We start from the raw sequence: 24710 nt of genomic DNA on the forward strand, positions 1-24710 counted from the left end.
TGTTTATATACTCATCCCCTCTGCCAGACAGTACAATCCTTAAGAGCAAAGACAAAGTCTTTCATTTCTATTCTGCTTCCTAGTTCTTAAAAAAGATATGGCACAATATAGTCATTTAAAAAGATTGGCTGAGTTGACAAATGATAGCATCAGGCATAACCATATAATTTGAAACAGATGAAAATGATAGCAATGAGACTAACTACTTGCTGTGTGTCAGGTACTGTTCTTCACTTGATATAACTCTTCTCCTAACTATCAATAACTCTTGATATGGACACGATCATTTTGTTTTAGAGATAAGGAAACAGTATTGTGGTGAGGTTAATAAGAAACAAACCAACAAATGAAACCTTGTCTAAGGGTACGTACCTAGTATGTGGCCTAGCTGGAATTTAAAGTCAGACCAGCTTCAGGGTGTATTACATCAACTATTACACATGACCATGACTCTACTGGGGCTTCCCAAGTGGCGTTAGTGGTAAAGAACCCGCCTGCCAGTGCAGGAGACGTAAGAGATGCAGGTTTGATCCCTGGGTTGGGAAGATGCCCTGGAGAAATGCAGGGCAACCCACTCCAGTATTCTTGCCTGGAGAACCCCATGGACAGAGAGGAACCTGTCGGTCTACCATCCATGGGGTCGCAAAGAGTCGGACACAACTCTACTAAGCAAAAATTCACCATGAGTGCCTTCAAATGACAAAGTGCAGCTCCATGGTAACTGAAGATGGATGCTGAGTGGAAGCACCTGACAAGTGCAGACACCAGCAGATGTCCACATACATAGAAGAGCCCATTCCCTAGAGGGATGGGGAGCAGCCAAGGGAGACAGCATTAAAAGGACAAAAGTTCACTAAGCGCAGGCAGTGGCGATGATATTTGAATCTGCCACTAGGGAGCTGGGGAGCCTGTATCTAGGCCTGCTACTCCTCCACGCTTGAGTCTAAATCGTTTTTCCTTGCTGGCAAAACCAATTTCGGCCACGGCCATCAACATCTTTTCCCCCTTTGAAAGTACTCAGGAAGAGCAGAGAGATAAAGGTAAATTATACTCCCTCTGAAAATCTTAATAAGTTCCTAGTGAATGAGCCAGTCCTCCTCTCTCATAGATCTCAAGACATTCTTAATCTACTGCTGAGAATACATATGATTTTATTTTTTCTTTTTCTTCAACTTTATGAGTTCATTGTGCTTTTACTACCTTTCTCTCATCACCATTTTGTTTTCTAAATGTTTTGTACTAACCTCTACCATCATCCCTTTGAGCTTAACACCTGTGTCTTTCCTCCTATAACTTTTCTCTTATCTGTGAGAGACAGTGTATTCAGGCTGTTTTATTTTCCCCCATTCTATACTTTTTGGATTCGTCTGCAATAGTCCTTTTCTCCACAACAGGTATGCTCATTTCCTGGTTGGGAGATGCTGTCAATCATGGAGACACTTAGTATTCCAGGGCCAAAGAAGCGCACACAACCCCAAGCAGGTAAAGAAGAGACTGCTCTGGCCCAGGCATCAGACTGTATACGCTGTACTACAGGCTTTTTTGCCTATGAAGATCATAGCCCATCTTGTACCAACAAGTTACGGTATTTTGTCCTGTGAAACCTGTTTTAAGTAGTTGAGTTGGAGGGTTATGGAACAAGAAACATGTTAGCAGCTAGTGACCCAGCACAGTGAGAGGTGGATTGCTAGAAGAACAGAGGGAAAAACTATCAAAAGAAGATTTGGTCAAAAGGAAGGTCAGGTCAGAAAAAGGAATTGTTTAAATGGAAGCAATCCAGCTCCTGAGGCTAGAGGTATTCTCTTAATTTCTCCAGGGAAGAAAAAAAAAATAGTGATTTTATTAAAGATTCATCAACATCGACTCTGTTTTTCCTGACAGCACCAAAAGAAAGCTTGGAGTAGATCTGATATATTGGAGTGAAATATCCCCACCCTAGTAAATATGGCACATTTCCTGTAGCAGCGGGCATTCATCTCCATCCATCACGAGAGCAGCAAGGGCTATTCACGAGAAACAAATGTTCTAGATACAGTATGTCAAACACTGAATGATGGAAACCTCTGAGAAACCACAGGGAGCATCCAGGAAGCAAACAGACCAGAATGTTGAAAAGACCTGAAATAATGCATCTGACCTTCATAAAAGGGTAATGGATGGGCATTTAACATTAGGCCAGTCAGACTTCAGAGAACAAGAATTCTAATAAGGACAGATGATGAATCAAAAATAAATAAATAAGGAAGTAGATAACTAAATAAAAAAAGATCTGCTCCCCAAAGAAGGTTACGCAGGTAGCCTATTTGGCATATTTGAAGGATGACCAGCCTCTGATACAGGTTTCTTTCCATTTTTGAAAAAACTTCTGTTCACTGGCCTACAAAAACAACTATCTTCTGAGACGCATTTGTTGGTATAAGAAGCATTCAGTTTCCAGATCACTCTTACTTTATGATATTTCAAGATTAATGCAGGCTATCTCTGCCCTCATTAAATACATTTGTTAAAAAGGAATAACACCAAAAGACAAAGTTCTATTCCCCCACCCTCTTTGGGAAAGACATACCACCTAGAGTCAACTAGAAGGCATTACCTAAACTTAGAAATGGTTGACCTCTGGGTATTTATAGGGCTTCCCTGGTGGCTCAGATGGTAAAGAATCCACCTGTAATGCAGGAGACCTGGGTTCGATCCCTGGGTTGGGAAGATTCCCTGGAAAAGGGAACAGCTACCCATTCCAATATTCTTGCCTGGAGAATCCCATGGACAGAGGGGCCTGGCACATTACAGTCCATGGGGTCACAAAGAGTTGGACACAACAGAGCAACTTTTACTACACTCACTACTGGGTATTTATAACCATTCTACTTATTTGGCTAATAAAACTCTGAATTATAGCATCAACATTATAAACTCACCTTTATGCAGATGTGTTCGTTGTTTCCTTTTATATCAGTGATTCATAATTAATATTTAATGTATCAGACACATTATATGTGATAGACACAACATCTTACAAATGAGGAATAATAAATACATGATCTTAAGTATGCAAGAAGCTTCTTTCTAAGAACAACAAAATGATATGCTTTGCTACTTAAAGCTTCATGAAATAGAACAGTGAATTACTAGTTAACCTGGTAAGTTCTGGAAAACCAGGCACATTCTAAGTCTGCCTTTCTTTTCTTTCCTTTTTAAATTAGTGTTAGAGATAAAAGTCAATAAAAATCAACTGTGTACCTACTCTGTACCACACTGTGTTAAAAGAAAATAGACCAGTTTGATAAGATTTTTAAATCTATGAGTGTTATTATAAGTGCTTTGATTTATATAAAATAGCACAAAGTACATGGCTGTTTCGAGTGTAGTTCCACATACAGAGGGGGAATGGCTTAGATCAGTGGTTTCATTTTTTTTCTTTATTTCTGTTTTACCACTGTGTTCTGTGGATCCCAGGAGCTCCCGAGGGCTCCCCAGGGCCACCCTGGAGTGACAGGGGAGTTTGCAGGTGGGCACTAGTCCTGGCACTCAGCCCATTTCAAACAGAGCACTTTGCACTTATTATTCTGTAGCTTATTTGAAACCCAGGGGCTTGGACAACCGTTGGAACATCACCCAGAGGAAAACAATGTAGATGTGGCGTGCTTTCTTGGATTTGATTTGATTTTTGAAGGCTCAAGAAAAGAACAGAACAATGTTTGATGGACTGAAACAGTATAAACACTCAGCTGTACCCAGGAAGGATCAAAGGACGTGATCTCTCCCTTTAGCCATCATTGCCCAGAGTAAATGCAGGCAAGTTAGTATTTGTTTCCAAAAAAAAAAAAAAAAAAAAAAAACCACAGAAAAGTCACTTCTACTGAAGTTTGGAAAATACAACTTCCGTTCTGTTTCTGGATTCATGTATTGTACTTCTTTATGAATGAAACATACATTATTTTTTAAAAGATTAGAGGCAAATGCATGATCTTGTGTACAAAGGGACAGATAAAAGAGTTAGGGTAGAATGAGCAAGTGTTGCCTGTCTGCCAAGGGAAATGCCACGCACCCCCTTTGATGTATTATACAATACACTTGCTCCCCTCGGCCTCACCAGATAATGCCGAGTGAGTGCTATGCAAAGTCCTGGAATTTTAAATATTAATCATGCTCTTCTTGGCTAGAAAAGATAAAATTATATATAAAATTATAAAAATGATAAAACTATGACTTAGAAATTATTAAAACCTACAGGGATTTTTTTTTCCTTTTAACTGTCCTTATTTATTTACATAGAAAAATTAATTTTATAATTAGAGAAAGTAAATGAGTCAAAGCTAGTTTCACATTGTATTTTTCTTTTCAAGATCCAGCCTAGGAGTCCAAAACCCACCTAAGTTCAACTCATATCTTCAGCCATGTGTTGGACATGACTGGACCCCAAAACCTTGCGCTCTGATTGTTAGAGACAGGAAAGTGGATCAAGCCACAATATCCCATCTAGGACCCTGTGTGCTAAAGGGGTGATTACACAGGGTCAAAAACAATTATAATCAGGAGAGAGAAGAGCTGGAAACAGAAGCAGATGCCTGGGAGATCAGGGGGAGTGAGAAAGTTTTGTTAGCGGAATTGATTCAGTTTTATGGAATAGGTGGCATTTGAGGATGACTTTAACTCAGACAGTAAAGAATCTACTTGCAATGCAGAAGACCTGGGTCGGATCCCTGGGTCGGGAAGATTCCTCTGGAGAAGGGAATGGCAACCCACTCTAGTATTCTTGCCTGGAGAATCCCATGGACAGAGAAGCCTGGTGGGCTACAGTCCATGGGGTCTGCTAAGAATGGGACATGACTGAGCAACTACCACTTAAAGGGTTAATCATCTTTGTTGTTTATTTGCCAGCTGCATGCAGCCTCAGGCAAGATACTAAACTCTCAAGACTCAGTTTCCCTATCTGCTAAATGCAAAAGGAGAATGTTAAAATGTCCAACATCTTTTAGGTCCTGATTCAACAATTTCATGATTCTTCCTAAGAGAAGATGAGGACACTGCCAAGCACACTTCTCTTCAGTCCCAAAAGGTCACATGCATGCTAAGTCACTTCAGTCATGTCCAACTCTTTGTGACTCTATGGACTGTAGCCCCCCAGGCCCCTCTGCCCATGGGATTTTCCAGGCAAGAAGGCTGGAGTGGGCTGCCATTTCCTTCTCCAGGAAAAGGTCACATATATACATGATATATATGTGACAAGCAAATGACAAGAGGAATTAAGCCCAGGATATAAAAAGAAGAGGCAACAAGTCAATAATCACATGCTTATTTAGAAAGTGCCACATACAGTATGGTAATTAAAACCTAAACATCTGGAGAAAATGCAAACAGTGTTTCATGTTGGCATGTATCAAGAGACCAGCAAGAATGATCAATGTGTTCTGGAGAGCCAGGATCCTATTTATAGGATGAAAGTCTTGGAAGGCTCTCTCAGCAGGAACAATACTAATTAAGTGGTGATAACACAGAAAGGAGAAGGAACTGGGATATGCAGGGGGCACAGGAAACATAAAGAACAAATAATCTCTAGGTCTTTTCTTTGCTGGGAACATACTGTACAGAGAGTACAAGCATATAACAACTAAATGAATTGGCTGTTCTGAGTTTTTGAAAAAAAGCAAAACAAAACACTTTCTTTTCTTCTCTCTCCTGATAGATTCCACTTAGGATTTTGTATTCTTTAATCCTTGAAGATGTTCTACAACACTGCATGAAGGGAGCATAGCTAAGGTTGGTTGGGAGTGATGGGTAAGGTTTTACGGATAGATGCACATGGAGTATAAAGAAGTTTTCCTTTTTTAGGCAGAACACAAATAAACTCAGTGAGAATATAAGAGTAAGACTTAGATTTCAGTATTGATTTTTTTTTTCTTTGATACATTTGTATTGCTTTTCCCCATCATCCTCTACATCCCAGATGTCCATTTCAGGTACAGGTTAAATCATCTTTCCTCACAGAAGATTATATATAGGTAGCCAATAAACTACTTCTGAATCCAGCAAGCCTTGGGATTTATCATGAACTGGGTGGGTGGGGGAGTGCATTCCCTTGGAGGCATGGTGACAGACAGGTAGCCTGCCTCTCCTCTGGCACCTGTACCCACTCACTCTTAGAACTTTTGAGCCTACCTCATATATCTGAGGTCAGGTGCGGAGTTCCTCTGACATAGAGGATGCTTGAGCTAGGATAATACCTGCGAGCCAGATTTCTGTGTCTGTCAGTCAGTTCAGATTGCCTAGACTGACCTAAGATGAGATTATAGTTTTTACTGTAACAGACAACTCCAAGGAAAGCTGCTGTAATTTACAGCAGGCTTGCAGAGAAACAGCCAATGAATGATCATCAATTTAAACTGAAAATATGGGCCTATTTTGTTCTAGAGGCTGATCCCAGTAATGCCCCTAACAAGCTGCCTGGAAAACCAGGGCATGATGCCCACTGCTGGAGACATGTTGATTGAAGAACTGTGCTTGTCCTGACAAGCTGCTAAAAATAGCAAGAAGAACAGGAAGGCAAAACAGGTTCCTGGGAATGTAAGACAGTTACTCCGATGTCAGTTTTATTCCAATTGCTCTCACTGATATGAAGAGGAGAGAGAAGTATCTGGTACAAAAGATGTTAACTTGCTAGACAGTACCCCAGAGACTTAAAAAAATTAATACAATCCTTTAAAGGAGACTGCCTTTTCACTGGAGGATGTAGAAGTCTTAGGAGAATCAGAGCAAAGCTGAATGCCTTTGTCCTGCATAATTAATAGAGCCTGGTATTTCTTTTCTTCTTCTGCATTTTTTTTTAAACACAAACTCTCATTGATTGGGGGAAATATATTCACACTGTAAAATGTTGGGCAGGTACTATCTCTTTGGTTCAAGTATGTCCCTTTGGGGGGGAAAGTCCATATTTCATGGTGATAAATTCACCTCATAAGTAGAAAAACTGAACACAAATATACTGCTATGTCAACTTTATTGATTTTTGCACCATTGTAAAGACCTTCATCGTCCTCCAATATTTCTTAAATCTATCAGCATCTCAGAAAGTGACCCTGAAAGCCTCATTTATCTGTAGAGGAAAAGATCCCTTCTCTTAGGTTCACCCATAAACATTGTGATTTAAACAGCTCAGGCCTGCCTCTGCTTCTGGAAGGGAACCTGCACTGAGAAAGCTGTTCTCAGAGTCATGGGCAACAGTTTCTTTTTCTCTGGAAAAAGGAATAGCTGGGTGTTAATTGCAGCTAAATGCCCATAGCCAAATGTCTTTTTGAAAGTCCTGTGAGTAACTATATAGTTCACTATGCACCCTGACTGACATTGATATATTTACATCAATAAGTTTGATGGCAGGGCGCCTTTCTGTATTACGTCTAGGATTTCCTTCTAGTTTTAGGAGCTACATCTGGACTTGAGACCTCATTCTTCAAGTCCTGTTCCTGCTAACAATCTTGTAGCTTTCAGGTCACTAGCACTTACTCTGCTGCTACAGAAAAGCCTATGCTGACATTCAATACTTGACATGTGACTTTTAAAAACCATATTCCTTTCTAATGGCATGAATAAAACAGAGACTATCCCTAGATCAGAACAATTCTAAGGTCTCTTCTAGATGTAAATTCCTTTATTTTGACTATATCACTTTACAAATGTAAACGACTCACCCAAAGACACCTGCTAGGTGCAAGCAGAGTCAGAGACTTCTTAGTTACAAAAAAAGTCATATTGCATTTACTACTAGAATACAGGATCTTTTAAGGTGGAAAGCTGGCTTATTTATTTCTATATATTATGGTGCCTACAGTTGGTTGATTATTAAATAAAATTTACTAAAAATGTGAACTAGAGGAAAAATCAATAGAGATTATAATAATTGATTCAAAGCCAACAAACACAGCTAAATTTCATTATAAAAAATAGGGGATATAAGTTCAGCTCCTCAATTTAGGACTGCATACAACAGATCAAAATTGTTTAGATGTAATTGTTGATGCTGGACCAGTCATCAGCCAGGAAGGGCAAGATAGGAATGTTCAGGGTAAATCTCTAAATTTGAGAGGTTGACATTACTTAGCTGTGCTCCCCAATACTGTGGCCAACAGCCACACGTGGCTATTTACATTCAAATTAACTAAAATGAAATTAAATGTAAAATCTGGCTCCACAGGCACACTAGCCATAATTTAAGTAATAGCCCCAAGTGCCTAGCGTCTATAGCACTGGACAGCTTAGAGGAACATTTCTATCATTGTAGAAAGTCTACTAAACACTGATATTTATAGAGGATGGTCACTACTATTATTTCCAGTAACTATTTGCTGAAGGAGGAGAAGAAAGATGAGCAAAGGAGAATAAAGCGAAGAGAAAACATGATAAGGCCTTAGCTATTCTGTGCTAAATACTTGAAGTGCCTTAGTTAATGTAGGCCTTAAAACTTTCCTCCTGAGGTAGGTACTATAATTATGCTTATTTTGAATTTGATGACACTGTGCTAGGAGAGATTAAGGAAATCGCCTTAGTTATATACTTGTTAATTGGCTTAGCTGGGTTTTTACTCAAGCCATCTGACTTCAGAGTCTATGCACAATGGGAAATTATGCTGCTCCAACTGAAAAACTTGAAATGTGTAGACCCAGAAGAAATATCACACCCTATCTAGGTGGTTCTTAAACCCAGATATATATTAGAAGCACCCGAGGAACTTGCATAAGATACAGTTCCCTGAGCCCTAAGCCAGAGCAACAGTGGTAGGGTAGAGGTTTGCACACCCTACAATGCCCATTGCTCTGCATCTACAGCTAGAGTTGAGGATGACTATTTAGAGATGCACTAATCTACCTTCCACGGGCCAGATGACAAAATGTAGTGCCTACCTACTCAAGGTCAATGATAGTACCTATTGACAGATCTGAAATGAGAACATAGGTATCAGGGCTACCAACATAAGAGAATATGGCTTGGGACAAATGAACAACCTTTTTAAATTTCCTGATAGATATTCCTATCTATTCATATAACTTATATAATACCTAGAAATTATATGTCAGATTCTGATAGTGCAAATTTTTAAAACTAGACAACGAATGCAACACCACTCTCCTCCTAAACTAAATAGGTTTTTCTCATTTAAAAGCAAATATTATTTTCTTCCTAAGAAAATAACATCCCTCTCTGAAGAATAAATAAACCCTATGTTCATGACAGCTCTCTGGTACATCAGATGGTAAAGAATCTGCCTACAAAGCAGGAGACCCTGATTCGGGAAGATCCCCTGGAGAAGGGAATGGCTACCCACTCCTGTATTCTTGCCTGGAGAATTCCTAGAACAGAGGAGCCTGGACTGAGGAGCGTCCATGAGGTTGCTAAGAGCTGGACATGATTGAGCAATAACACTGTCACTTTTCACTGAAGAGTAAATAACCTCTCATCATAACAGCAGTATAATGCAGTGGAAACAGGATGATCGCCAAGCAAGAAAGCTGGATTCTTGTCTCAGCTGTGCCTATAACTCTGTGATGGAGGCAAGTGATTTTCTTTCTTTGAACTCTAGTTTCCTCATCTGTAAAATTAGTATGTCGTACATGATGATCTTCAGGGTTCCTTCCAGCATTGTCTTCAACCTGACATTTGTATGCAATCTGAATAAACTTTTGAAATGAAACTTCCAACCTGCTTAGGACAATGCGTTCACTTCAATTCTCGTCAATCTATTTATTCTATGTCAAGGGAATAGAGGTGGACATTCCATGAAAATCCTATCTTTTGTTTTGCCATGCTTCATTATAATTCCTGCCACTAACTGGTCAGAGCTCTTGTAAGAGTCTGGAATGTCCACACAACAGGACATTCCCTATAGCTGCCTTTTGGAAATGATAATGATATGCCTGCTTCTCTCTCTCCTACATTCACAGCTGCTGATCTGAAAATTATGATGTGTCGGACATTTTACCACCTTAACATCCATCAGTTCATCTTTATATCTCTTGAAGCTTAACTGTAATGGATTTTTAGGTGGTTTAGAGAGATGAGCCAGCCAAGACAGAAGTCACATCATGAATAAACAGCATGCTGAATACACACTTCTTACCTTACGCTTGTTGGTAGGACACACGTAGAGATAGCTTAAAATCGTTTTCAACCCAACTTTATCATTCAGCTTCTCATAGGTTGTCCCATAATCGGTTGACCTATAATTCAAAAGGAGCATTAATGAGGACAGAAGTATACATCATTTGCCTGCTTGTCAATGTAATGCATGTTTTACATAGTAGAATGGCTCTCCAGAGGTTTCTAAATGATTCATGTAGTATATAATGATGCTTAATTATGTACACAGTAGCATCATGTGAGTGGTTAACATTTGCATTTAAATTGAATTGGTAAAAATTAAAACTCCATCTCTCACTGCTCCTTAAGGTACGTGCATTGCATTGAGAATGTGTTTAATTTTCAAAGATTAAGAATGAGGGTATTCCTTGAAACCAGATTAAGAAATAAAGACCTTTTACTTAGATCTGACATTTTCAGAATTCTGCTTTATCTTTGGCACAGTGGAAAAGTAGGTTCTGCTGATTTATCTACAAATTGTGTTTTCTTTCATGAGTCATAGGATATATGGTGGGCTAGTCTCTCCAAAGGTCATTCAGTCTTTTCTTATTATTTAAGAATAAGAAGATGTCTTAATAGTAAGCGAAATTTCACAGTTCTACTCGGTGGCCTTTTCCAGTGTTAAGCCACCTGGAGTTGGGAGGATATTACGTCTTGGCACTGACTTTGTCGTTTTTGGAGATTCTCTCATCTTTTCTTGACATTGGTCAATGACTTATTAATTTAGACTGAATATACAGACCTTAATCACCTTCTCTGTATAAGTCTATTATATATTTCGGAATTGTACATCTTATTAGATCATCATTGCAACCAAGTTCAATAGGAAATATTATCTAAATTTGAAGAAAGTGGTTGAGAGAACATGAATGATTTTTTCAAAGTCAGTTAGAATTTGACTCTAGGTATTTTGAATGGCAACCCACTCCAGTATTCTTGCCTGGAGAACCCCATGGACAGAGGAGCCTGGTAGGTTACTGTCCTCGGGGTCGCAAAGAGTTGGACACGACTGAGTGACTTCACTTTCACTTTCCTTTCTGACTCTAAGCTCTATGTTACATTATACCACAGCTTTTATTTTTTTAAATTTAAAGGGAACAAATATAAAATCTGTCAGCTTCTTTACACAAATAGGAGATTCCCAAAGAAAATGCAATTCATCCATTCACATTTGTAGAGCCTCTAAAATGAACTAGGCTCTGTGCTATGTTCCAGGACACAGGCCCTACTTTCAAGAATCCAATGGCTTTGAAAGGCAGAAAAAGAAAGTGGTAATGTGTTATATGTAACAAAAGAGATGAAAATTAACAAGACTCAGAAAATAAAGTTGGTTTAATCAGAAAAATCACAAAAATGCAATTATTTAAACTTATTTATGATATGATAGAAGTTTCATATTTCCCCATAAAGATGAAATAGAAGAGTTGTCTGTTATCAACCTCAATATCATACATTAAGAGCCTACTCAGGATCAGGCACCAGAGCTAGAAAGCTATAAAACATATTAGCTAGGAATTAAGGAATTAAGAAGTTGCTATGGCTAGAGATACAGGGAGCTCTTTACCAAAAAGTATTTATATAAGATAGATAAATATTTTAGATGATATTTGAAAATGAAGATCATAGCATCCAGTCCCATCACTTCATGGGAAATAGACGGGGAAACAGTGGAAACAGTATCAGACTTAATTTTGGGGGGCTCCAAAATCACTGCAGATGGTGATTGCAGCCATGAAATTCAAAGACACTTACTCCTGGGAAGAAAAGTTATGACCAACCTAGATAGCATATTCAAAAGCAAGACATTAGTTTGCTGACTAAGGTCCATCTAGTCAAGGCTATGGTTTTCCAGTAGTCATGTATGGATGTGAGAGTTGGACTGTGAAGAAGGCTGAGCACCAAAGAATTGATGCTTTTGAACTGTGGTGTTGGAGAAGACTCTTGAGAGTCCCTTGGACTGCAAGGAGATCCAACCAGTCCATTCTGAAGGAGATCAGCCCTGGGATTTCTTTTGGAAGGAATGATGCTACAGCTGAAACTCCAGTACTTTGGCCACCTCATGCGAAGAGTTGATTCATTGGAAAAGACTCTGATGCTGGGAGGGATTGGGGGCAGGAGGAGAAGGGAACGACAGAGGCTGAGATGGCTGGATGGCATCACTGACTCGATGGATGTGAGTCTGAGTGAACTCCGGGAGTTGGTGATGGACAGGCAGGCCTGGTGTGCTGCGATTCATGGGGTCACAAAGAGTCGGACATGACTGAGTGACTGAACTGAACTGAGACTAAAATACATATTATATACATAAATTATAAGTAAGTAAATATAGAAAACACTTTATAGAATTTAGATTACACTCCAAATCACTGAAGATTGGGGTATTATGAAAAGTTTCTTAGAAGGACTTTGGATCTTGAAAATGGAAAATGGGTAGGGTTTTAGAAAAGGGATGTAGAGTTGATACTTGAATAATAAGGGGGTTGGGGTGCCAACAATTCCTGTAGTCAAAAATCAGCATACAACTTATCACTGGCCTCCTATATACACAGTTTCTCCACTGTGGTTCTGCATCCAAGGATTCAACCAAACACACATTGTAGAATCAACAGTATTTACTACTAAAAAAATCTGTATAAGTGGATACACACAGAGTTCAAATCTCTATTGCTCAGGGGTTAGCTGCAGTCAGAGCATCAAAAAACAGAAGTCACCTTATATAATCCAAATATATAACTAGATTTCCTCAGGACCAGTCTGGGCTTTAGCCCAATAGAACAAATGCTTGCTTAATAACCAAGAATATTTAAGAATATTCCTAATCTCTTTACAGAAGAGCTCATCTATTAACTATGACAAACTTCTTTAAATTCTCCTTCCATATATTTTTTTCTTATCAGACTCATCTAGACATGAAAATTCCTGCTATTTTCTAAGAAATATCTGAGGCTTCTTTCCTTATTGAGTCTAATCCTAGTGTTTGACCAGTTTTTCCCACTCTCTCCGTGGTTATACTGAGTCAACTTTCTCTTCTTACTCAGACTCGCTTGTCTCCAAAATTTCAATAGTCTTTCTCTAGCTCCTTTTATTGGATAACGTTTTCTATTTGTATTCTTAATGATACAAGTTCAAGAACAAAAAACATAATTGCAAAATCTATGGAGGGGTGATGGGAAGAGGATTAAATATATAAATACTTCCACATTGATAAATTTTGTGGTAGGCAGAAATTGATAGAACTGTGTTGGGGATGAGAGAACAGTTCATGTTTTTCTAGTGGGATAAAAGAAAGGAGAAGCAGGGATCAGTTTATAAAAGCATGAAAAATAGTTTCCCATAATTTCTATCAACTCAGTCTCTGAGCTACTCAAGAATATTTTTACATTCAAAACACAAACTACAACTACAAGGGCAAACTCTGTGTGTGTGTGTGTGTGTGTGTGTGCACACGAGCGCACACTTAACTGAAATCCAAGTGTGAAAGATGGTAATGGAGTGACTAATTCAGATTTACATGAACGACTCCTTTTTCAGATAACTTACAATGTTACTGGGAACTTTTATTTTAACATCAGTAGCCCAGAAACTTCAGGTATCTGCTATTATTTTTGGTGCCATTTTTGCCCCTTTATTTTTCAAAGCTCAAAAAGTGAATCAAAATTTGTTCTCAATTCAAGCCAAATTAAATGTTTAAACACTATGGTATTATAGTAACTAATAGAAAGGGAAAAAAAAAACTGATGTATTTCCATATACCCCAAATGTCACAGACAAGCAATTGTCTGTGGCTGTCCCGCAGAACCAGAATTACACAGAGTGTTGACAAGTTTCATGGGTAAAACAACCAACCAGCTGGGATACACTGGTACAGTGATACAGGAGTGAAGACACTCGATGATTGCAAACCAGTTGGCAAATAGTTTAGTGTACCACATTCTCTGAGTAGCTACTTCTACCAGCCTCATCACCAGGGCCTCTCCTTGGAAAATGCCCAGATCTCCTTACAGTCCCAGCAACCGAAAGATTGAGGGCTGAAATAGCAGAGTGTCACTGTGTGACCCAGGACACTTGCTCCAGCACCTGTTCTGAATGCCACTGCCTATGACAGTCAGCCTGAGCCCCAGTGGAGGAGACAGTGACCTCGGAGGAGGGACTGCACCCTGGAAGGCAATTCCTAGGGTCCATCTGCAAACCCAAACTCCCTTCATAGCCAACAGATGCTTCCAGTCATGCCTGCATGGTCAAATGTGGGAAATTCAGTCTCCTAGGGATGTGGGCTCGGAAAGAACAGAGAAGAGACAGACAGTTGAGCAGCAGGCTGGCTGTTGAGCCAGTGCACTAGCTGTTAAATATTTTAAGTGTCATCTCTAAATACAGGGGAGAGGAGTATCATCCCAGATCAAAAAAATGTTAGGAAACACTTGATTAGGCAAAATTTAACGTTTCTTAACTTCAGAACTTAGAATTTTTATTATTCTTACATACATACATAAATTTTATTATTCTAATATACACTGTGAACCTCTTACATGCATATTTCATGAAGCATATTCAAAACATATTTGATTATAGGATCCATTCGTGAGAGATACCTAATGAGATTAGTCGTCTGAACAATATACTTTGGGAAACTGTACGAAAGACCAAAAAAAAAAAAAAGCCAAACAAAGATTATGGCGCTCTTGGTTTCATAAGAAAAGGAGAACAATAAAAATATTTAAAATAAATCAAATTTGCCAAGAGAAATGCCGGTTATGCTAACTATAAAGTGACTGTTGCTATGAAGGCAAAAAGGAAGCAATCTTAAAAATAGGTACCATACACAGACATATTTAAGATGCAGCCTTGCATCCTCCAATTGTACTATTTTTTAAAACATTCCAAAGCAAGCATTTTTTCAGGTTGTGTTTATAAGCTGGCTTATTACAGATTAAAAACATAGCTTCTGTCAACACCTATACTGTGCTAGAAGATACAGAAAGCTTAAAAAATAAGTGTCTCAGGAAAACAAATAGCAAATGATTAAATCAAGGACTGCAGGCTCTTGTGTTTGATCCTTAATCTTTACCCTTTTCAACAAATGCATCTTAGGGACTTTTAGAACATTTGAAAGCATGTCTTTATTTAAGTATTTACTATATGCATAGACCTGAGAAGAGCTTCTCTGAGGGATGGAGAAACCACATTCAAGGCATGGCCCCTGCTTTCCAAGAACTTATGATCTTTTTGAGATGACAGAGTCTCCAAGGGATGAACACTGGGCACAGCTAGTTTCCACAAGGAGTGGCAGAAATAAAGTGTGTGATTGGATTTCCTCTACTACAATCTTATATCATCAAATGGGATAATAAATAAGCACAGAATCATCTGTAAACTAAATTAATCCATAAAAAGAGCTGAGCACAATGGCTGGTATGTAATAAACCATCTACAAATTATAGCTTTTGTTACTCATTTTATCACTCATTCTTTTTCTTGATGATTTTTAGCATTCTTTGGCCAACATTCACTAAAACCCATCATGTGAATCCTCAAGGAAAATCTCAATCACTGAAAATGAGTTAGAGTTAGTTTGCTTAGAAGATAAGACTATCTCATGAAGCTATTACGATTTTGAAATGTAACCACATTTAGCCTATCATATTTTGAGGGATAAATGTTAGCAGTTTTGTGCAGAACTTGGATCAGAGAGGTAAGGAGAGAACTTGATAAAAGATTCTGTACTCTGCTTCTATAACAACTGTGTCAGGATTCTACTGCTGAATAGATTATTACATTTAAGAATCCTAACAGATATTATAAATGTACATTTATTGGGTGCTTACAGTGTGATCTAAGCTCTTCAGCTCCTTCAGAATCCCATGAGAGGCAGACTGGTATTAGTCATATGCTATAGATAAGGAAGGCCCACATGTATAACCAACCTACTTAACTAAGGCCACAGAACTTGGAGGTGGGGCACCCACTAAGGGCTGTATCTTTAACCTCATGCTACATTTCCTCTCTCAAAAGCTACAAGAGGAAAAAGGAAATGTATTTACAAAGCCTAGTTTTAAAAAAGGAATATGAACTGAAATTATTAGAAGTTCCCCATGGGGTAGGCCCAAACCTGGATTCTCTTCATATTTAGTAAAAATCCAGAGGATCTGCCAGAAGCCATATTAAGAAAAGTCTAAACAGAAACTCTCACAACAAGGCACAAAGAAAGCGATCCTTGATGTGGCCCACTTAGGCTCCTGGGGAGGCTAGAAATATGGACAAGGTGAATGGGTCAACCTGTCAATGATGTGATGATGGCTCATGAAGATTACCAAGACGTCACAGCTGAATGGAAGAGCAACGACTTGAAGTCAAACAGAATGGGACTTATGAGCTCACAAGCTGGGTAACCAGTCAGTGTCCTGTCTCCATACAAACTCCAGACTTGCTATAGACAAATAATATTGACTTCTGCATCTAATAGGACTGCAATATAATCCTGAGATTCCCATTCCTAGTATCTCTCCTTTTCCCCTCTCCCCCTGATTCCTGCCCACGCCTGTCTTGTTATTCTTGCCCTTGGAGAGCTCTTTATCTAGATACCCTGACAGATGGCCCCTCGTTTCTTTCAGCGACCCCCCTCTCCTAATACACTGCTCCTCCTTAGCCTCTTTTATTTTCTCCTCATAGTCTTTACCCACATCTGAAAGATTTTTACTTATTTTTTATTGTAAAAAACAAAATTCTCCCACCAGAATACAAGCGTCATGAGGGTAGGAAAGATGTCTTGCGGACTGCTGTCTTCCGAGCTCTCAGAAGAGTGCCCCAGACACTTGTGAAACCTAATTGTTTTGGCTGAGTGACTGACTTCACAGATGTTTGCTCTTTTCGTGTGGCCCACGGGATTTCCACAAAGTCAAAATTAAGAAGCTCAGCTATTCAGGCAAGAATCACTGAAGTCTTTGTTATGAGCAGATACAATGGACTCTGCAGGCTCAAGCGGGACTATGGTGGTCAGCATGCTCCATGCCCCTCTATTGTTTAATGGAGCAACCTCTGCCTGGCATTTGTAACCTGGCCACTGTAAGCACCATAGGAAAGCACACATCTCTGTTCATTTCCAAGTCCCCGGTCCTCAGGACAATGCTGGTACATAGCAGGTGCCTTCTATAGACAGAAGGTGAATGAATGCATGAAGCCTGATGGACACCCTCTTTGAATTGAGGATAAACTAGGCTTCTTCTTCAAAAAGGCTTTTAGAAAATATCCACATAACTTGACACCTTCCTTCACTTCCAGGCCCCAGAGAGGGAATATACTCTCTCCCAGACACACCATGCCATAATGCCAAGGTCACAAAAACAAGACTCAAGCTGTAGAGCGAAGTCCAGGGACAAGAAATATCAAGGCATCACTCAAATCAGCTCAAATGAGATGTCCTGAAAGAGGAACAGTGTTTAACTCTAATTCAAGAATCTGCAGCTTCTGTGTTTTGTTTCTTTCCTAAAATCATTAAGAGCAGCCACCTCCACTGTCCCTGGTGCATTTGGTGGCATACAAATAGCTTCCAGAGGCAAAGTTGCACTGGCTACATCACAGACTCTGTTCCTGCGGAACTCAGGAGGCATGAGGTTACAGCAGTGAGAATAATTTAGGGTTTGGAAAATGTTTGCGAGTGAGTTGACATTTAAATAACTTCATTATCATTCATTGACAGGTTTTTTTCACCTGTCAGTGCAATTGATATTTCTATTACCATGTTATAACAAACCTCTGCACATTTTAAATACAGTCACCAGATTCCATTAGTCTACCCACTGTCAAGAAAATATCTCCCAATCCATTTCTCATAATACCTCGAGAATATAATAGGTGATCTACATCAAACGATGACGTGGAGCTGAAGGAAATTGTCTCCTGCTTTCTGAGGATTCTGTCCTGAAATACATCTGCCTGTCAGCCTAAACATATAATTTAAAAGTGCTGCTGAGACATTATAGTGTATCCAGAGCTGAACAAGCTTCCCTCTGTTTTCTTCGATTCCCTGAGTTTTTCAGATTAACCAGCAGAATCAGAGGAAAGGGGGTTAAACAGCAGGATTGGGGGAGGCATGTCAGTTTACTATACAGATACTTTCCACTTTGCCATATGACACAGTATTTGGAATGTCATTTAATTTGTAATAGAAAAGTGTTTATTTTTTTTAATGGAAGGGACAGTACTTATATCTTGTTAAATAATAAGCTGTGAAAGTCCTCTCTCATCTTCCTGGTTCCTTGTATCATCACACTGCATTCTTTTATTTTATTGAAGTATAGTTGATTTACAATGTTGTGTTAATTTCTGCTGTATAAAAAAACGGATTCAATTACACACACACATATTCTTTCCCATTATGGTTTATCGCAGGATATGGAATATAGTTCCCTGCACTGCACTGTATTCTTGATGTTTCCAGTCACACAGGATAGCTAAGAAACTGGAATGTATCTGACTGTAACTGCATGCATATTGCTCTGTGGGAAAGTGGTGATATAGATTAGAAGACATTGCTACCCACATACATTTCTGCAGTAAGTAAAGATCTATTATACTTAACATTAAAGAAAGGAGTTACCCTTGCCACTGAAATATCTCCCAGTTCATTTTGAGTGAGTATAAAGATAATCCAAACTGGTACCAATACCCAGAGTATTTTGCTTAAAAAAGGGAGTGCAAATTAACTTAGTCAGATGTTTTCTGTTCAGCTTTTTGGGCCATAGGTACAGGGAAGAGTAATTTTCTTAATAAGGTAATGTCTACGAGTTTCTTCTGACACACACACAGAGAATTGTCTATCCTCACTGTCTCTTATCTGTACCGTCCACTTCAGCTCTCCTTCCATCTCTGGGGCAGAACATTGCCATCTTTGCACTGGCTAGATCTTGTTGCAATAATCCAGGAGACACCACTACTCCCTCCTTTTCCCTCCTCTCTGTCTTTGCAAATATAATACCCACTGCACAAGAGACAGCGGTGGGGTGAGCAGAGGACACACAATCCTTATCATCTTTTCCTTTCCCTGGATACCTCTCCTGACGACGCCAGCTGACTGGCAGCCTTTGTTGTTTCTTCTATAACATCTCATACCTGTCTATGCTGGCCTAAATTTGTCAATGCTCAAAGTGTTCAGTGCTAATAGACTACCTTCTCTGAGGGCAGGGCTAGTTTACATTTATTCTTTCACCCTTTATTTCCCCAATCAAAATTCACTCATACTTTTTCCCTTCCTTTATTGAGCCTTCTCATAGCCCTCTGCTGAATGGGATGACTCTTCTTTATATCCCACATAACTCACTTGAATCCTGTCTTCTGTTACTTTCCATATTTGCCATGCATTACCTTCATCTAGGTCTGCTCCCCTCTCACCTTATGGCCAGCGACTAGACAACAAGCTGCATTTATGCTTACTCTTCTGTCTCTCTCTCCACCGTTATAGCTTCTCCATGGTGTTCAAAAGGTGCTCAAACAATGTTGCTGATTGAACACCCTGAGACCTTTTCCTCTATTACCAGAAGCTATCATTCGAGAAATTTCACATTATTCTCTTTTTATGCATTTCTTTTTGGAGGATGAGGGAGCAAGAAAATTTCAGGATTCCCTGCTTGGTTTGAGTCAGACAGGATTAATGCTGAGGCAGAAATATAAGAGAAATTAGGGGCTTACTTAGGAAGCAGGCATAAAACTGTGTATGTAAAATGTATTATGCATTCAGTTCAGTTCGGTTCAGTCGCTCAGTTGTGTCCGACTCGCTGCGACCCCATGAATCGCAGCACGCCAGGCCTCCCTGTCCATCACCATCTCACGGAGTTCACTCAGACTCACATCCATCGAGTCAGTGATGCCATCCAGCCATCTCATCCTCTGGTGTCCCCTTCTCCTCCTGCCCCCAATCCCTCCCAGCATCAGAGTCTTTTCCAAGGAGTCAACTCTTCACATGAGGTGGCCAAAGTACTGGAGTTTCAGCTTCAGCATCATTCCCTCCAAAGAAATCCCAGGGTTGATCTCCTTCAGAATGGACTGGTTGGACCTCCTTGCAGTCCAAGGGACTCTCAAGGGTCTTCTCCAACACCACAGTTCAAAAGCATCAATTCTTCAGCACTCAGCTTTGTTCACAGTCCAACTGTCACATCCATACAGACCACTGGAAAAACTATAGCCTTGATTAGACGGACCTTTGTTGGCAAAGTAATGTCTCTGCTTTTGAATATGCTGTCTAGGTTGGTCATAACTTTTCTTCCAAGGAGTAAGCGTCTTTTAATTTCATGGCTGCAGTCACCATCTACAGTGATTTTGGAGCCCCAAAAAATAAAGTCTGACACTGTTTCCACTGTTTCCCCATCTATTTCACATGAACTGATGGGACCAGATGCCATGATCTTTGTTTTCTGAATGTTGAGCTTTAAGCCAACTTTTTCACTCTCCTCTTTCACTTTCATCAAGAGGCTCTTTAGTTCCTCTTCACTTTCTGCCATAAGGGTGGTGTCATCTGCATATCTGAGGTTATTGATATTTCTCCCGGCAATCTTGATCTCAGCTTGTGTTTCTTCCAGCCCAGCGTTTCTCATGATGTACTCTGCATAGAAGTTAAATAAGCAGGGTGACAGTATACAGCCTTGACGTACTCCTTTCCCTATTTGGAACCAGTCTGTTGTTCCATGTCCAGTTCTAACTGTTGCTTCCTGACCTGTATACAGGTTTCTCAAGAAGCAGGTCAGGTGGTCTGGTATTCCCATCTCTTTCAGAATTTTTCACAGTTTATTGTGATCCACACAGTCAAAAGCTTTGGCATAGTCAGTAAAACATTAATGTACTAAATATTATATACAAATAGAGCAATGCAAAACATAATATGCATTTATCAGTTACAAGGATACAGACAAATTTAGGAGAAAGGAAAGTCTGCTCAGCTTTTTAGAGCGTTCTCTCTTTTGACACGACCCTAATCCCCAGGCATTTTTGATCCAATGCAATGCTTCCATGACCACGCTGAGGTCACATCCCCACATGCTGCAACACGCTACACTCATAACTGGCTGCGCCAAATATTTTATGAATAATAATAGTGGACATTCACCGAATGCTTAAAACATCCCACACCCTGGGCTGACAAACACTTTGTAAGGACTAGCTCATTTAATCCTCATGACACCCTACCAGTTAAGAGCTGGGAAGATCTACATTTTACAGATGTAGAGATTGAGACTTAAAGAGGAAGAACAACTTGCCAATACCACACAGCAATGATGAGCAGGGACTGGATTCAAACTTGGGCATTTAGTCTCCGAAGCCAGCTTCATACAGACACAAGGTGGCTTGTCCATTTAAGCTTTGTGCTCGTTATAGGTGGAGAAGGCAATGGCCACCCACTCCAGTACTCTTGCCGGGAAAATCCCATGGACAGAGGAGCCTTAGTAGGCTGCAGTCCATGGGGTTGTGAAGAGTCAGGCACGACTGAGCGACTTCACTTTCACTTTTCACTTTCATGCATTGGAGAAGGAAATGGCAGCCCACTCCAGTGTTCTTGCCTGGAGAATCCCCAGGACGGGGAGCCTGGTGGGCTGCCGTCTATGGGGTCATGCAGAGTCAGACACGACTGAAGTGACTTAGCAGCAGCAGCAGCAGCAGCTTGTTATAGGAAGAAGGAATAGTTTGTCTGGAAAACAACAGCATTTTCTAACAGAGCTCCCAGAATGTAGATCACCTTCTTCCCCAGTGAGGAACCACTACTGTTTATGACATTTGCCAATTATCATTCTAAAGTCAGTTTTCTATTTGAATGAGGACCCTGAGCCCAAGCATCTAATAAACCAAGACTCTAAAGGCACTGACGGCTCTAGGGACTACTGCAGCTTATGCCTTTGCTTGTGAAGACTGAACGGTGCCAGACATGAAAGCACATCCACATGTATATTCCTTGCTTTAGAATCCTTATCAGACAATGGATTTAACCTGCAACTGCTCATCAGCATTTGCTATTTCTGACAGAGTGCTTCACTTCACTCTCACATGGCATGCTGGTTGACTAAAGGAGCACTGTGATTATCTTGCCTGGAAATAGGCAAAAATAAGTAAAATATTTATTAAATGAAGCCAGTGTAAATTGGTCCTCCTAGTCCTTCAATCCGGAGAAGGCAATGGCACCCCACTCCAGTACTCTTGCCTGGAAAATCCCATGGGCGGAGGAGCCTGGTAGGCTGCAGTCCATGGGGTTGCGAAGAGTCAGACACGACTGAGCGACTTCACTTTCACTTTTCACTTTCATGCATTGGAGAAGGAAATGGCAACCCACTCCAGTGTTCTTGCCTGGAGAATCCCAGGGAGAGGGGAGCCTGGTGGGCTGCCGTCTATGGGGTCACACAGAGTCGGACACGACTGAAGCGACTTAGCAGCAGCAGCAGCAGTCTTTCAATCAGAACATACAGTGAAAACTATGAAAAAAAAATGTATTCTGGAAGCATAAGCAACTTGTCATTTAGTGGTGATAATAGGATTTATTTGATTCCCTGATATTTAAATGATTAATTATCCTAAATAATGGAAGTTGTTCTCTGGGAGTCATGATATAAGGATATTTTATGAGTTTTTTTTTTTTCTATACATGGTAGAAGCCTCAACCTCACATGATGACTAAAAATTAAATTAAGTGAATTGGAAATGAGTAAATTATTTCCCCACATGTAATTGGAGAGGACTGAACCACTGATGTCTACTCATGACTACAAAATTCAAGAATTTCTGTAGCAGGAGTAGTTTTGAGGAACTTGATATCCATAGTGAAGCCTGGAGTAAGGCTTAGAGGAAAACACTATCCCCAAATCATAGGAGACAACCAGGGGTTGGAGTTTCAAGAGGAGGGTTTACCGTCTTCATCTGTTACATGTTGTCTACTTTCTATTTAGCTTCTTTAAAGATGAAATGATTGAGCCTGGATAGAAAACACAATTTGTTCATTACTGCATGAAAAGTGAAGTAAACATGTTAGTCATTCAGTTGTGTCTGACTCTTTGTGACCCCATGGACTATAGCCTGCCAGATTCCTCTGTCCATGGTATTCTTCAGGCAAGAATACTGCGGTGGGTTGCCATTGCCTTCCCCATGGGATCTTCCTGACCCAGGGATCTCACCTGATTCTCCTGCATTGCAGCCAGGTTCTTTACTATCTGAGCCACCAGGGACGCCCTCATTACTCCATATAGTTTCTTAAATAATCACTATTTACTGGGGGAATTCCATCTATTAATGTGAAGGAAGCTAAAGATTCTAAAATAGATCTTCAATTAAGTCTTAGAGGTAATTTGATCTGTTTAGTGGTTTTTATTTTTATTTTTTATTAAAGTAATGGGGTATTCAAAACATATTTCAAATTGTATAGTAGACACATAGGAGTTAAATTCATTGAACCCCCTGTTGTCCACTCTAGCCCACACCCAGATACCCTAGTTGGTCTCTTTTAGTAACCCTTTAACACTTTCACACTACCTCCAGAAATCAATAAAGTACAATTACTACACAACTGAATAGGTCTGACCTTATGATTCTGCAGATAAAGAAGATAAGACTCACTGTAAATTAAGCCAAGAATTCAGTTGAGACCAAGTTATGAAGAGAACACAGGTTTTTTGATTCATGTGCTAAGGCATTTTTCAGAATTTCAGGCTATAAAATATGCAAAAGTACCGTTATCTCATTAGAGAAAAATAATTATAAAGCTTAATCATCCTAGAATTCATTAATACTGTAAGAAACATGATTCTACATATAAAAGTTAATTCTCCTCCAAAACTAAAAACAAATAAAACATAAAAATTTAAAATAAAAATAATTACAAAATAAACTAAATCAGAAGCATAGATATATACAAAATTATGTGTAACCACACTTTGGAATCATATCAAACTGAAAATAGTGGTTACATTCAGGAAAGGGACCAGGATGAGGGATAACAGTCAAAGAGGATATTAAAAACACAAATGATATATAGTGCTTACTGAGAATACATTTCAGAATCCCTCATGGAATGAAATTTGAAAGGAAAGCCAAGAAACACTTTAGTCATTGATCTTTATCCCTGCCAGTCTTCGTGCAGTGATATCTAACCCACTTACAGGTAATACTCTGCTCAGAAAATGTGATGGTCCAGCCAACTGGAGCTCTAACCTACACCATGACTCCAGGCCACACTGACACTTGTCCATAAATATCCAGGAAAACTGTCAGGTCCTACTTTCCTCAGCTTTGCCAATTTTATTCAAACATCCAGGAAAAACTGGCAGTCTCGCCCACAGTCTTACCATGGTCCCTTCATTCATTCTTAAATATGTCAAGATGACCACAGTATAAATTAAAACACTCAGGTGTTTCTTGGCTTGAAACTTACTGGGGCACTGGTAGCACCAGAATACTTATTAATAGGTGCTAAAAAATGCTCACCAGAAGTCCAAGACTCTGATTCTTCATAATCACACACAATGTGTAGTTAATATACATATTAGAGTGCACTGATACAGTATCATGGCATCTGGTCCCATCACTTCATGGGAAATAGATGGGGAAACAGTGGAAAC

At 39.6% G+C, this 24710-nt stretch overlaps 1 protein-coding gene across 5 annotated transcripts in view; it reads right to left on the bottom strand.

Moving 5' to 3' along the window:
* The window catches only part of SORCS1 (sortilin related VPS10 domain containing receptor 1), a 580387-nt gene that overhangs the window by 258394 nt on the left and 297283 nt on the right, over window positions 1-24710 (bottom strand). For all 5 annotated transcript variants that reach the window (XM_042238470.2, XM_042238466.2, XM_042238468.2 and 2 more), the window contains exon 3: window positions 10109-10208. In XM_042238470.2, the coding sequence (XP_042094404.1) occupies window positions 10109-10208 (100 nt within the window). The remainder of the gene's footprint in view (window positions 1-10108; window positions 10209-24710) is intronic.

This window comes from Ovis aries, chromosome 22 (genome assembly GCF_016772045.2).
Source record: "Ovis aries strain OAR_USU_Benz2616 breed Rambouillet chromosome 22, ARS-UI_Ramb_v3.0, whole genome shotgun sequence".
NCBI classification, from domain to species: Eukaryota; Metazoa; Chordata; class Mammalia; order Artiodactyla; family Bovidae; genus Ovis; species Ovis aries.